Raw genomic sequence first — 14,098 nt, forward strand, 5'->3', positions numbered from 1 at the left:
TTGCCTGACAGCACTCTGGATAAAGCAATCTCTGAAAAAAAGAAACAAAGAAGCACATGCATTGTCTCTAATGAACATTGTAGACACCAGGGACTTTTACTTTAAAACTTTACTTTCATTACCCTAAAAGAGGAAGCATCCACCAACTCATCCCAATTTAAAACAAGTAGATACACTCAAATTTCTAAACAATATCACAAAAGATATGTTTTCACCAATTGATGCAATTCATACATGTCTATATTCCTATTTATATCTATCTGGTTACTAAAGTAACTTAGTGTAAATGTAAAGTATTAAAACATGTAAGCACACACTGATTGAATCACTATTATTTAGTTAGACTCTGTTCCTAATCATGAGAGGAAAACCTCTTTTGAAAAAAGGGGTTTAAAATTCAGTCATGCATAGTCATTAGGTTTTGTACAAAGATCCTACAGAAAGACTGTAGCTAAGAAAGATTTTAGCTTTTCTTTTGAAATTTTATGTAATGGGATGATGGAATTTTAAGAATTATTCTCTTTCTCTACAATATATTTCGAAGTTATGTGCTCTTGAAAAGATTTTATAGGAAGTGTCCAGCTTACAAAAATTATGTTGAAAGACTCATATGAAGTTAGCCTGAAAAAGTGATTAGATTTCTAAGCTATTTACAAAATCCCTTAGATTCCTTTAGATTAAATATTTCTTTAGCATTTCTCATAAACAATAATCACAGGATCATAGATGAAGAATGAGAAGGGACCTAAATCCCAGAAAGAATGAGACTTAACCGAAGTTCCACTATACCCTGTTATCAGAACAAAAAGACATTAAGGATACTATCTAGCACTACCTATTAAAGTCAGTTTAAGATTCTAATTTTGTTCAGAGACAAAACAACAACAACAATAACAACTAAATAGTTTCTCTCTGTTGGAGAAAATAAAGACAAAAACAGGTAGCTAAAGAAAAGCCATAATTTTTTTCAGATAAGGAAATTAACAACCAAAAAACTTAAGGGCAGAAGTATTTGGACTCAAATTCTCTGCCATTAAACTCAGTGATCTTTCCACTAAATATGCTACCTCTCAATATACATTTACCATTAAAAAGTAGAACAAAACAATAATACTGCAATACTAGCAAATAAACTTTAAAGCAAATAATAATAATAAGAATGCTTGTCATTAATTTTGGTGCTTGAAAAATGAAACTAACTGCAGATGAATGAAGCAGGGTGGAAATTCCAAAAGACCTCTAGGCACTTTTTTTTTTTCAAGTATTTTATCCATGCTTTCTTTTTCTTGACCTGGAGACCACTTTCCAATTCACCCTAGGCATTTCAGCTTGTTCTTAGGGGTAGTCTGGAGAGTTAATTTTTTTTCTCTTAATATATGAAGTTTAAAGTTACAAATTTTACTGTCATATGAGAGAATGTTTTGGAAGATCTGGAAACTAAAGAAAATTTGAAATCTTCTCAAACTATGCCATATCCCCCTCCTTTCTATCATCCTCAGATACCTGTAAACTTTTTTTCATGGGGAATATTAATGGAACTATCTCAACATCTTTATATCTTCTTTTCCACAACTTTTTGTTAGGGAAATCCTTTCTAAGTGAGAGAAACAAATTTCTAGCTTTATTCCTTCCTAACACAATCTTAGCATGCTTGTTAAAAGGCCAGAAGTCTTGGTAATATAACACCAATGTACAGTTTCTAGAACCAATCCCCAGGACACCAAAAGAGTCAGCACAGGAGGAAAGAAGTTAAGAGAGAGTAAGTACAGCAATGCAACAGAATTTGAAGTGAGGTGGAAAATGCTGAAAGTGAGTAAAGCCCGAAATAATCGGGAGGAGCTGGGAAGAGCTCCAAAGACCAGGCAATCCATGTCTCATTTTCTTGCCTCTGCACAGGTTTCCTGGAATGCACTCTTGTCGTGACACTGGCCCACCCTGGATTCAGCTCAAATAGCACCTTTCCTGGTGTATTTCAAACCTTCCTCCCCAAAAAATTTACTTTGTTTATATCACCATATAAAAACTTAACTCCTTGAGAAAAAGAGCTATTTCCTTTTTTGTTTTAGTATCCCCAAATCCTAGAACAAAGTAGGTACTTTGTTGGTTGGTTGATTGAAGTTCTTTTTTTGGCTCATAAATGGAAGAACTTTTTCATTTGAAAGACTGCAAATAGGTGTTAAGATAAATTTTTACATACCTAAATGGAAATTCATATGCCCACTTCTTAACTAATAACTTATTTCCAAGTACAAATACAACAAAATCCCATTAAAATATACTTCATTACTGCACATTTAAGTCATAGGCTACATAAAATCATTTCCCCTACATATACAGAGATGGATAAGCACTATATCTATGACTTTTCTTAGTACAAGGAACACTCAAATAAATTCCCTTTACCAATGCAGACTGACCCCTTTTTATAATTTTATAATTATATATATATATAATTATCTTTATAATATTATAATTTTAAGATAATTTAAGTCCTAGCTGCCTAGGACACTGAGAAGCTGAAAACCCAGAGTAATAACGCCTGGGACAGGCAGGACAAAGATCTACTGCAAATTCCTAAGGCACTCCCCTAGAGACCTTCAGTTACCATGAAACACTGAACCATGACTCTTTGAGTCTGGTCATTTAACTACTTCTGAATCGATCTTATTTTATGATTACCACTTCACATCTCAATATTTTCTCCAAAAAAAAAGCATGAGACTTTTATCAAATGTTTTGCTGAAAATCAAATGCTTTGTAAGCTATATCTATAGCACTCTCTTCATATTTCAATTAATTAAGCTTATCCAAATCCCTCAAATGATCTTTGGACTGGAAATGGCAGAGCCAGGCCTCCCTAATATTGCCAATTCTTACAGCTGCTTCACACCATTTCTAAGCATTCTTTCCCCAACATTCACCTTTCCAGAACACCCTTAAGTGTTGAATTCCTCTTTTAGAATGTAAGCTTCATGAGGTTAAGGCCTCCCAGGAGTTTTTATGTGTATTCTCAATGCGTAGCAATCAGTGCCTGGCACACAGAAAAGTTTAGATTTATTATTTATCTATCCCTATGGCCCCAGGCAAGTCATTTAAATTCTAGGGGTTTCAATTTCCTCTTGTAAAATTGATTAGGTGGCATCTTTCTTGTGCCGGGTCTACTGTATTATCTCAAAGTTGTCACTGTACCCTGACATGAACCTATTGAGACATTTGTATCTCTACAAGAAATGCCTCCCCCCCCACACACTTCTTTTTAAGTTGTCAGCTTTTTTTTTTTTTAACAGTGTTTTTTGCCTCTTCATTTGATGTTATTGGATGTCGCTTCTTCCTGATGTCAAAGTGCCTTCCTGTAGGAGGCCTTTTCACAATTTCTAATCTGCTGAGGGTTTTAGAAACTAGATAATCTAGTCACTTAGAACAATGTATGCAAATAGCCTGTAAACAATAGTTAAGGGGGTTTCCAGAGCAAAAAGTGCATAGGCCTTAGTGAAATCCCCTCAGGATAGCAACCCTTACAGAGAAGGAACCCATTCTCTTTACTACCACCTACAACCAACAGCCAGGGATGTCCAAGTAAACCAAAAATCCTGAGAATGGCACTGCCTTGCTTCCAGCCTGGCCACTGCTGCCATTTTCCAGGAAAGCAGCACTAGTGTAGATTCTACCTGGCAATTAATTGCCTCCACAGCAAAGAAGACTCCCCAAAATAAAGTTCTTGCTATCAAAGTTCTTGGCACTGTCAAATGATTCAATATTAGAAAAAAATATATGGTTTTATCAATGGCATTAGAGATGGATTACCATTTGCTTTGCTACTAGCCCCTACGGAAGACTGGATCTTTTCATTTGATTTTAAAACTCCTATGAGTCTTCTCCTGATTTTAAAATGCAAACTTATTAAAAGCAGGGACTGCCTTGTTTTTCTATTTGTATGTTCAGAGCTTTACAAGACTTTGCACATAGTAGCCACTTAATAAATTTCCTTCCCCTTATTTATTGATTTTTTTTTTTTTAATTTACAGCCTGGATATCAACTGTATTCTAGAAAGGTGAAATTGATCATTAAATTTTCTAAAAGTGCTAAGTATTTCTCTTGAAGGGATAGAGAAATGACCTATGGTTTGTTTCACTAGCATAGGGAACTCTTCAATAAGGAAAATTCCCTCTGGTCAGCACCTTCTTTTCCACTTAGCTTTTGAAAATTGCCAAGAGGCTAAGTGATTTACCCAGAACCACAAAGCCAATATGTATCAGAGACAACATCTGATTCTTGATTCTATCCACTATATCGGGCTGCCTCACACACAAACTTCTTACACAAATTCATTATGTAGGTTTCCAACTGTCATACTTCCTCTAATTTTACCGTTCAAAGTGTGACTACAACATTTCAAGAAATTTTTTGTAACCCTTTAAATCTCAAACTATTCTAGAAACCCCAAAAGTGAGTCATGATTTCCCAGTTTTAGGATTAACTACCCGCTCTGGCCGCTTCTCTTTTTCTACTCATTTAGCTACTATCCAGAACTGTAGGTAAAGGTCAGACAAAAATGAGGTTAAGAATTAAGTTAAATACAAAGGTTATCTGTGGACTGCAATGATCAAACTTTTCCTAACATAAGAATAGGAACAGGAAAGTTTCTCTTCCTGTAAATATATTGCCACATACTTACTTACCTAAAAAAAAAAAAAAAAAAAAAAAAAAAGTCATTCATTTTCTAATGCAAAACGAACCGCTGAAATCCATAATAGCTCACGCAATGTTCCTGCAATAATAAATCCTGGCCCCGGCAAATCTTAGTGACAACTGCCAAGTGAACTGTTGTGCCAAATATGAAAGACTGTTTTTGGGACTACACACACACACACACACACCGGAAACTGACAAGGAAAGAGAGTTCAGAATAAGCAGCGCTGATGTTTGCATATTTAGCTAGGTAAAGCCAACCGTAGTGCTGATAATCCAGTTTTCTATCAAAAATGACAGCTGCCCTCTCTAACGCCCCAGCCAAAAAAGGAGACCGAGCCCCGACCATTGGAAGCTTTTATTCCTGGGGCAACAAGCTGCTTCGCCTGCCTAGGAGCCGAGAGGAAAGTCCTCCGTTCCGCCTGAGCTCGCCCTCCCACTCCCAGGGCAGCCCTGCGGATCAGCTCCGTGCCCCGCCGCTTCTCCGCTCCGTCCCCCGCCGCTTCTCCGCTCCGCCGGAGCTCGGGCTCAGGCACATTCTCCCGGAAAGGGCGCCGGCGCCGGCCCCGGAGGCGGCTCGAGGCGGGGAGTCCAGAGCCCTCCGGACCGAGGCAGGGACGGCCGGGGCCGCAGGCGGGAACGAGCCCCCAGAGTCCGGGAGAAGCCCCAGACAAGGAGACGAAGGAAGGAGGGCGTTCTTCGACCCGCGGCCGCAGCACCTCGAGGTGTGACTCCCCTCCCCCCCCCGCCCCCAATCAATAAACTCAATCCCAAGGCTGACAGGGGCAGCTGAGGCCGGAGAGTGCGGGGGTGGGGGGGGCACAGGTGGCACTCACCGAAGTCTTCTTCCTCCATGTTGACGCTTCGGCAGAAACGGGGGGTGCGGGGGAGGGGAGGAGGGGTCCGGATCCCAAGAAGAGCCGGCTAGGTCCCGGCTACAGCTCGCGTCCCGCCGGCAGCGGCGGCCCGGGCTCTGGCTTCTGGACCCCGCCCCTCCTCCAAGGCGCCCGCCCGCCAGCCTGCCTGCCTGCTCGCTCGCTCGCTCCCGAAGACGGATGGCACGCGAGCACGCGCGCCCTCTGCCTTCCCGTCTCCTCCTCCAACCCCGCCCTTCCCCTCTCTCGCCGGCGCGGGGCCTTCCTCTCTGAGGGCCGTCCCGCGGGCGGAGGAACGCGAGAAGGTGCCGAGGGGGGGTGAGAACGCGCGCGCGAACTGCCGGGCGGGAGGGGGAGGGCGCGCGCCAGCCTCCCAAGTGGCCCCGCCTCCCCGGTGCTCCTTTGCTGCTTGCCACTCTATAAAAAAAACATTTTTTTTGGGGGGGGGGGGAGGGGTTTCCTGTTGGGATCAGTGTTTCGCAAGAGGGATACAAGGATGCCGAGGGTTCCCTGTCTGTATCCGACCCAGGTTTCTCGGAGCTGGAGGTGATGAGCGCCGGCGCTGTGATGTCTCTTGACGTCAGGCTTAAAGGTTAGGTTTATTCCGGCTTCCCCGAAGAGCTAATTCTGACACGCGACGTTGCTCTGAGCCGGGGAAAGAATGGCCTTGTTTGAACCGACTTAAGAGGGCTAAACTCGTGCCTTGCCCTCTATTTGTCACGCCTCTCGGAGCAGAGGACGGATCGATTATTTTAGTCTCACCATAGGAGCCCCCTCTACTGTGGCAGACCGCAGCGCGGCTCCGGCTTAGTAACTAAGTCCTGGGGAGTTAGCCGAGAGAGATGCTCACTCAAGCGCACACGGCTGGCACGGATCACGGAGAATCTGAACTCCCACCTCTCTGACTCCAACTCCGTCGCTGTACGAGCTGTTGCCGATCCTTTCACAAACTACCTACACGCAGGATACGGAAATAATTACCTGAGGGGAGGCACTAGAATTAAGAGCGACTGGGAAAGAAAGGCATCCTGTAAAAGAAGGGAGTCTCAGAAGTCAGGAGGTGGGGTTGGGCAAAGCGCTTTCATGGGGCACAGCCAGAGAAAATACCTTGAGTAGAGAATGGAGTATTTTGTTCCTGGCCCAGCAGAGAGCTCAGTGCCACTGGCTCAGAGTACTTGGTGGGGAGTCAGGTATAAGAAACCTGGTAAGATAGGAAGAGACCCTTAGTAGAGGCTTTGTATTTGAACCTGGAGGTACTGGGGGAACTATTCGGTTTTGATCGGATGAGGAGGGGTGTTGGAATCCTAGTGTCAACTCGACTTGAAACAAGGTGAAAACTCAAGGGTGATGTCAGAATCCTGGTGTTAACTCCGTGCTTATTGGTTCACACCTTAGAGAGAATACTTACAAAGTGATAAATTGCTAATACTGATGGAAACAATGCTTGTGTTCACACCTTTAGAGAGCTCATAAGTATCTAAGTACTCAATGGAGTTCACACTTTTGGGAAATTCATATCTCTTTTAGGGCCAGAGAGCACTCTGGGAGATAACCCAGAATCCCTCTCCCTCCAGAAGGCAAAGTTAACCTTTGGGAGAGGAGATATATATATATATATATATACAGGAAGCTCTTAGAGCTAGAGAGAGTTTTGAATTGGGAGCATTCCCGGGAGTCGGAGAGGAGCACTCTGCAAGAAAGTCTACAAGCCCTATCTTCAAGGCAAGAGAGAGTCATCGTATCTTCTACCTTGGTGCTGGCTGGAGTCGGAAGAACAAACTTTTGGATTTGGAGACATTCGGCTGGAGCTCTTAGAACCAAGCGGAGAGATAGGCCTCTGAGCTAAACGGGCTATATTGAAGGACACAATAAAAGATCTGAACTTTTTTATTACCTGGCTGCGTTTTGGAAAAAGAAACACCAACAGAGGGGTGACATGGTGAGACTTGTGCTTTGGGAAATGGTGAATGGAAGATAAATTGGAGTGGGGAGATAAAAAGCAGGCAGCCCCACCAGCAGGCTATTGCAATAGCCAAGAGGATATAAGGGCCTAAACTAAAGGGGTTTCAATGTCAGGGAAGAGAAGAAAGTACACTTGAGAGATATTGCAAAGGTGGAATCAGCATGCCTCAACAACAATTTGAATATGGGAGGTGAGAGATAGGAGTCAAAGAGGCCTGAGGGATTATGAAGACACTATTCTACAGTATTCTACAGTTTCTGAAGTAATGGGGAAGATAGGGAGAAGAGAGTTTAGAGAGAAAGATAAGTTCACCTTGAGATATGTTGCGTTTCATCAAAGTGAAGTAGCAGAAAAGAAGAGAAGAGGGCACAGAATACAATCTCAGCAGAGTCTTTCAGTGGTTAGAGACCGAGAAGATGTGGTCATAGAGGAAGAATGAAAAACCAGGAGGAAGTGGGTCTTGAAAAACTAGAGAGAAAAGGATATCAAGAAAAAAAAGAAGTCATCAACATTGTCAAAAACTGATGAGATCAAGAAAGATAAGGTTCAAGAAAAGACCATTAGATTTGACATTTAAGAAGTTATTGGTTATTTCAGAGTCTGATTCTTTTTGTACAGCGAAATAACGTTTTGGTCATGTATACTTATTGTGTATCTAATCTATATTTTAATATATTTAACATCTACTGGTCATCCTGCCATCTAGGGAGGGGGTGGGGGGGGTAAGAGGTGAAAAATTGGAACAAGAGGTTTGGCAATTGTTAATGCTGTAAAGTTACCCATGCATATATCCTGTAAATAAAAGGCTATTAAAAAAAAGAAGAAGAAGAAGTTATTGGTAACTTTGGAGAGAGTAGTTCTAGGAGAATGATAAATTTAGAAGCTTGATTATAAGAGATTAAGAAGAGAAAAAGTAGAGGCACCAATTTTAGACAGGCTTTTCAAGGAGTTTAGCCACAAAGGGCAGAGGACATATAGGATTATATTCATTGGAAATGGAAGGATCAAAGACAGATTGTTTAAGAATAGGGAGACAAGTTTGTAGGCCGTAGAGTAGAAATCATTAGGGAGAAATTGAACTTTCTTGGTGCTAGTTATCATACTTATGCATCAACAAACATATCTTTAAGTACCAACATTTTTTATTCACCTTGCTAGATATTAAACTAGACATTGAATGGATTGTTGTTGTTTGCCTTTCATTTTTCACAAGCTTCAGTGATATCACAGGTGATGTCTTGACTTGCTGTGAATTGAATATGAGGCAGATTTACACAAAGTTGTCAGTTTGACTCTTTCTTCCAGAATCCAATGGCAAGACAAAAAAAAAAGTCAAGACTACTAGCCATGGCCTGGGATTCAGTGGATGACCTTAAAATCTTCAATGTCCTACCAAGTTCTAAGTACTCCATAGTCCTTACTTCAGCCACTTTCATGGCTATTGGAACAAATCGTTTTCATCTGTACATTCCTCAAGGTGGGGGAGAGGGAGGCTTCACATGCTTGGGGTAGACATCCCCTAACTCACAACAAGTTTGAGATCTGTCTGTTGAAGGTAACAGACCTTCAACCTGTTTCCTTCAACCTGGTGTGGCTACTACACATGCTAGAGCCACATGAGAATTGGGTGGCAGGTATATACCAAAGGTGAATGAGTGAATAAGAAGCCCTGAAAAGATCTTGGTAAGCCCTCATACCAAAGCTGCTAGTGCTTCTTAAACACCCCCCAAGAACACTTCCCCAAACAGAATTTATTCTTTTCTTCCTATTCTATGTTTGCTGCCTGTAAGGCAGTTCCCTATTTGTAATAAACAGTTTTCTCCATCAATCAATATAAAATTTTAACCACCTACTATAATCCTTCACCTCATGGAGTTTACATCTTTCAGAAAAAAGGTAACAATTACACGTAAAAGTTACATAAAAATAAGCATATACCAAAGTACATGTAAAATTTGTACAAGGTAATTTGAAGGGAAAGGTAGGAACAGAGGGAATCAGAAAAGTTTTCATTTAGGAGATGATGTTAAAAGAGAATTAAGAATTCTAAAAAGTGAAGGTAAGGAAGAAGTCCATTCTAACCATAGGGGACAATCTGTGCCACATAGCCAGGGTACAGAATACTATGTATGAAGAATATCTAGTAGGGACAGTTTGGCTGAACCAAAGAGAGCATCAAGGAGAGTAATGTTTTAATGTGGCTGGAAGGGTGAATTTGAGCTAGATTTCAGAAGACTTTTAACACCAAAAAGAAGTAGATTCTAATAGTAGCAGACCATCATTGATCATTATTTTACATGGGACTGCGATGGGCAGGGCTATGCTTTAGGAAATAGGTAATGAACTTATGGCAGAAAGACCAATTATATTATCACTATATTTTTATGGTAAGCATAGGCAAGAGGTGATGAGATCTTGAAGTAAGGCAGTAGTTGCCCTGTGTATGGTGGCAGTTTTTGCTTTTTAATAGCTTTTGGTCGGAAACCTTGTACAACATTTTTTGAAAGTTAAAATAGATTATATCTACCGTTTTCCATTTAGCTATATCCCTCTTTACGCCACTTCTTATAACTTCGATAAATTAGTCAGGCACAATTTTGTCTTTAAAAAAATCAATTTGGGCAGCCCAGAAGATATAACCCAACATCTTCTTTGTTGGGACTGCCTCCTTCTTTCACAGGGGTTCAATAAAGATTTTCTCTTACCTTAATCTAGGAACTCACGATTACCATGAAATCGGCTAGAAAATCCCCTTTCTTCTAGATACATACATATATACCATAATTATATAGCAATAGTTTTAGCTTTCCCGTGTTGCTAGAGAGCAGCCCTGCCATCTTTTGTTGCTGCAAGCCTTTTCTGGGAAGAAGCTGTCCAAACCATTATAGCAGAAAGGAGGTCTATAGAGGCCCTAACCTGTTTTCCTAGTATGTGAAGCCCTATGACAGGACAGAGACATGAAGATCTGGATGTCACTGTACCAGGGAAGAAATAAAGGACCAAAGAGGATTACCTGGAACCATGTCTAAAAGTAGTCTGTCCTTACCATATAAGTCCTTCTAGAGACTGGATCCAAAAACTGCTGGATTAGAAGCCACTTCTGCTTTCTAGCATGATAACTGATTTGTCAAGGATATGGCTTTTGGGAGATTGGTCACCCAAACATGATAGTCAGTGTACCAAGTAGCTCAGGAAGCTATCCTAAATTTGGGTGTCTGGATGAGACAAAAGAATTACCTAGTACAAGCAAAAGAGTTATAAAAGAATAGGTTTACTTAGTTTATAAAAATTAGGAGATTCAGATGTTTAATACAGAGTAAGGATACAGGTTGGTAGTTCTGGTTCTGGTCCAACTGGTTCTTCTTCTATCTTTCCCCCTCCAGAGATGATTCCTACATCTGTGACTAATAGCTGATAAAGGACCTTATAGTGTGAGAGAACTATCAAATCTCAGGAAGTACTGGGTCTCCTACACTGATTAGTTTTAAATAACTAGGGAAATATCAGGTATCATGGTTGTTGGCCTTCACTCTCAAAGAGAACCAAAATGACAATACTATGTTAAGAGATGATGAGTTAAAATGTGCCTGCTTAAGAGATCAATGAGAGTTTGAAATGCCCTACCACAAGTTGGACACAAGTAGCCCATATGGATATTTGGGGTGGATTCTCTAAGTTTGTGCATCTCATGTTTGTTTTGAACTACATCAATTCTGTTTTGCTCATAGAGCACAATACCTTTTCTGATACGGGCACGGCATGCTGGGCTGTCATGTGCCAGTGTCTCCCATGTCATACAATCAATTCTAAAGTTCTGAAGAGAGACCTTGAGAGCATACTTGTATCTTTTTTTTGACCATTATATGAAGGCTTGCCTGGGTGAGTTCTCTATAAAATGGTCTTTTTGGCAAGGGTACATTTGGCATTCAAACCATGTGGCCAGCCCAACAGAGTTGTACTGAAACACTTGACAGTTTAGCTTGACAAAGGTCCTCAGTGTCTGGTATCTTATGCTGCCAGGTGATCTTCAAAATCTTCTTAAAACAATTCAAATGGAAGTGATTCAGTTTCCTGGCATGATGCTGGTATACTGTCCATGTTTCACAAGTATACAACAATGGGGTCAGCATAACAGCTCTGTAGACCTTCTGTTTGGTAGTCAGTCTAATACCTCTTCTCTGTCACACTTGGAATAGAGGATGTGTACTAGAAGACCAGTATATCTGGTATAAATATTGCCGAGCCTTTTTCAAGGCTGCTTTCTACCTTTGGTACCCACCTGGATCCACATCTTACCTGTGACTCCAAGAAGCTCTAGCATACACACCCAGTAAACCATTTCAGCATATGGGCTAAACTAAGATGAGGTAACCAAAGAGTATAAAACCTTTCATTTAGCTAAGGAAAGGGGTCTAACGCCAGCATCAGATATTATAGCACCAGTGTAAAGCCTTCAATTATATATGAAACAAAAAAATCTCACCTCACATCCCATCCTACCTTGAAGTCTTGGCTACTTCCTTGGACCTGCTTCCTTAATTGTAATATACAGAGCCCTAGCTATAATCTATCATACAGGGGCCTGCTGAAGAAGCTGTTGACAAGTAGGGACAAACTTCTCACTTTAGGATGGTCAATTTACCAGTTGGGGAAAGATTAAAGGCCATTTGAGTAAGCTTCCAGATAAGAAATATCATTATCCTCATGTCCAGATTGTTAATGTCATTTCCTTATTTCTGCCTTTCTAGAAATAATTTTAACTTATTTAGTTCAATAGAGGTCATATGACACTTTCAGTGATGTTAATATGCCTCACAAGCAGCTGTATAGGGTGAAGAGAAGCATCATCAGCATCATTTGACTAGGCCTAACTCCCAAGGGAATCAGATCACAGTGGAAAGAGTGCTGGACCTGAAGGCAGAAATATGAGTTCAAATTCAGGCTTAGATACTTACTAGCTGTGTACCCTAGGCAAATTGCTTAACATGCATGCCTTAGTTTGCCCAACTATAAAAAAAGAATAATTACAATTAATAGTACCTACCTCACAGGGTCATTGTGAGGATCAACTTCAATATTTGTGACACCCTTAGCACCATGTCTGGAACATCATAGATGCCTAAAAAATACTTGTTCCCTTTCTCTTCCCTCACTAGGTTAGGCCCATGACCACTTTTCAGAAATCAGTATAGATCAAAATAATATCTGACCTATCTGTCAAGGTTTTCTCACATGCCAATCATTTAGCCCATAGCTCAGGCCACTGGGAAAACTTGGCAAAACCTGGTTACTCAATAAATGACCAGTGATGTGTAGTTACAGGAGAAGTGGAGTAATTGTAGACAATATAATTAAGAAAAGAAAGAAAGGAGAATCATAGAATTTAAAACAAAATAGAGAAGGAAAGTTCAGAAGAGCATATAGACAAGCAGGACAATGTCAAAACTAATCAATTAAATATAATATGTACTTTTAAAAATTCTGAGTTTGAATACCAAAAAAAATATTTCTATATGCAAAGAGATTCTATATTAAATCATGACTTTTCATTTCATACTTCCTTTAAAAAAGCATATAATAAATTTTACACATTACTTTCAAAACTGTTCTACCACCTATGCTTCCTAAGTAAGACATTCTGAGGAAAAGACTAGAAGGAACATGAACCAGACAAATCAAACTACACTATCATCAACTTGACCATCATCTCCCTTCAGACCCTAAGGGAGATAGCCAAAGACTCTGAACTCAAGAGACTTGGAAATAGCAGTGCCCTACAAACTAATAGGCCTACTTCTAGCCCAGGTCTAATGATTGGTATTAAGGGTATTAATATTGTGGAGAGGGGTCCCATCTTTCTTATTGCTACCACCAACAATTGGGAGTGGCAGCAGCCCCATTCCCCGACTCATATATCCAGCAACAGTCCTGCTTCTAGTCTAGCTCTCATAGCCACCATCTTGGGAAGCAAGTCTTATGGAAAAAAGTCCAGCCATTCCCAGTTGTCAACCAGTTACCACACACAGGGCAGACAAACTTAGCTGAGGCTTAGGGACACCAGAGAGAGAGAGAGGACTGCATGTGCCACCACTTTGACCATCACTCCCCTTCAAACCCTGATGGAGACAGCCCAAGACCCTGACTTAATGAGACTTAGGAGTAACTGGCTTCTCAGTATCCACAGCTATAATCCTGGGAAGGTATACTTGACCAGCTGTTCCTACAGATACTACAATCACAGCCACTAAAGATCCAGAAAAAAAGTTTTGGCCACCCAAACTCTTGGAACTATCAAAAAGTTCAACACCAGAAAATGATATTAGTGGAAATGATGTTTAGGAAGAAGCATTAACCAATTTGTTTTGTTGCTGTGACATAAGGGCCATGAGATTTTTTTTTTTTCATCTAACCTGCTACTGAAACTTTCCATATAAGTTGTAATGAGAATAGGAGCTCTTTGATAGCAAGGATTGTCTTGCTTTTATATTTGTATTCCCAATGCTTAGTACATGATAAGTGCCTAATAAGGAGACAGCTAGATGACTAAGTGGATAATGCACTGGGTCTGGA

General features: G+C 40.7%; 1 protein-coding gene across 2 annotated transcripts in view; it reads right to left on the bottom strand.

Moving 5' to 3' along the window:
• CYTH1 (cytohesin 1) overlaps positions 1-5,795 on the bottom strand; it is a 190,766-nt gene extending 184,971 nt beyond the window's left edge. The window contains exon 1 of one of the 2 annotated variants that reach the window (XR_004233774.1): positions 5,527-5,794. Coding sequence is in view for 1 of the 2 variants with exons in the window: in XM_031965577.1 (XP_031821437.1) it covers positions 5,527-5,545 (19 nt within the window). In the remaining variant the exon portion in view is untranslated. Of the gene's footprint in view, positions 1-5,526 lie in introns of both variants that reach the window. The other variant, XM_031965577.1, reaches the window with a different exon arrangement.
• Positions 5,796-14,098: the final 8,303 nt, after the last annotated feature.

Source organism: Sarcophilus harrisii, chromosome 4, assembly GCF_902635505.1.
Source record: "Sarcophilus harrisii chromosome 4, mSarHar1.11, whole genome shotgun sequence".
Classification (NCBI taxonomy): domain Eukaryota; kingdom Metazoa; phylum Chordata; class Mammalia; order Dasyuromorphia; family Dasyuridae; genus Sarcophilus; species Sarcophilus harrisii.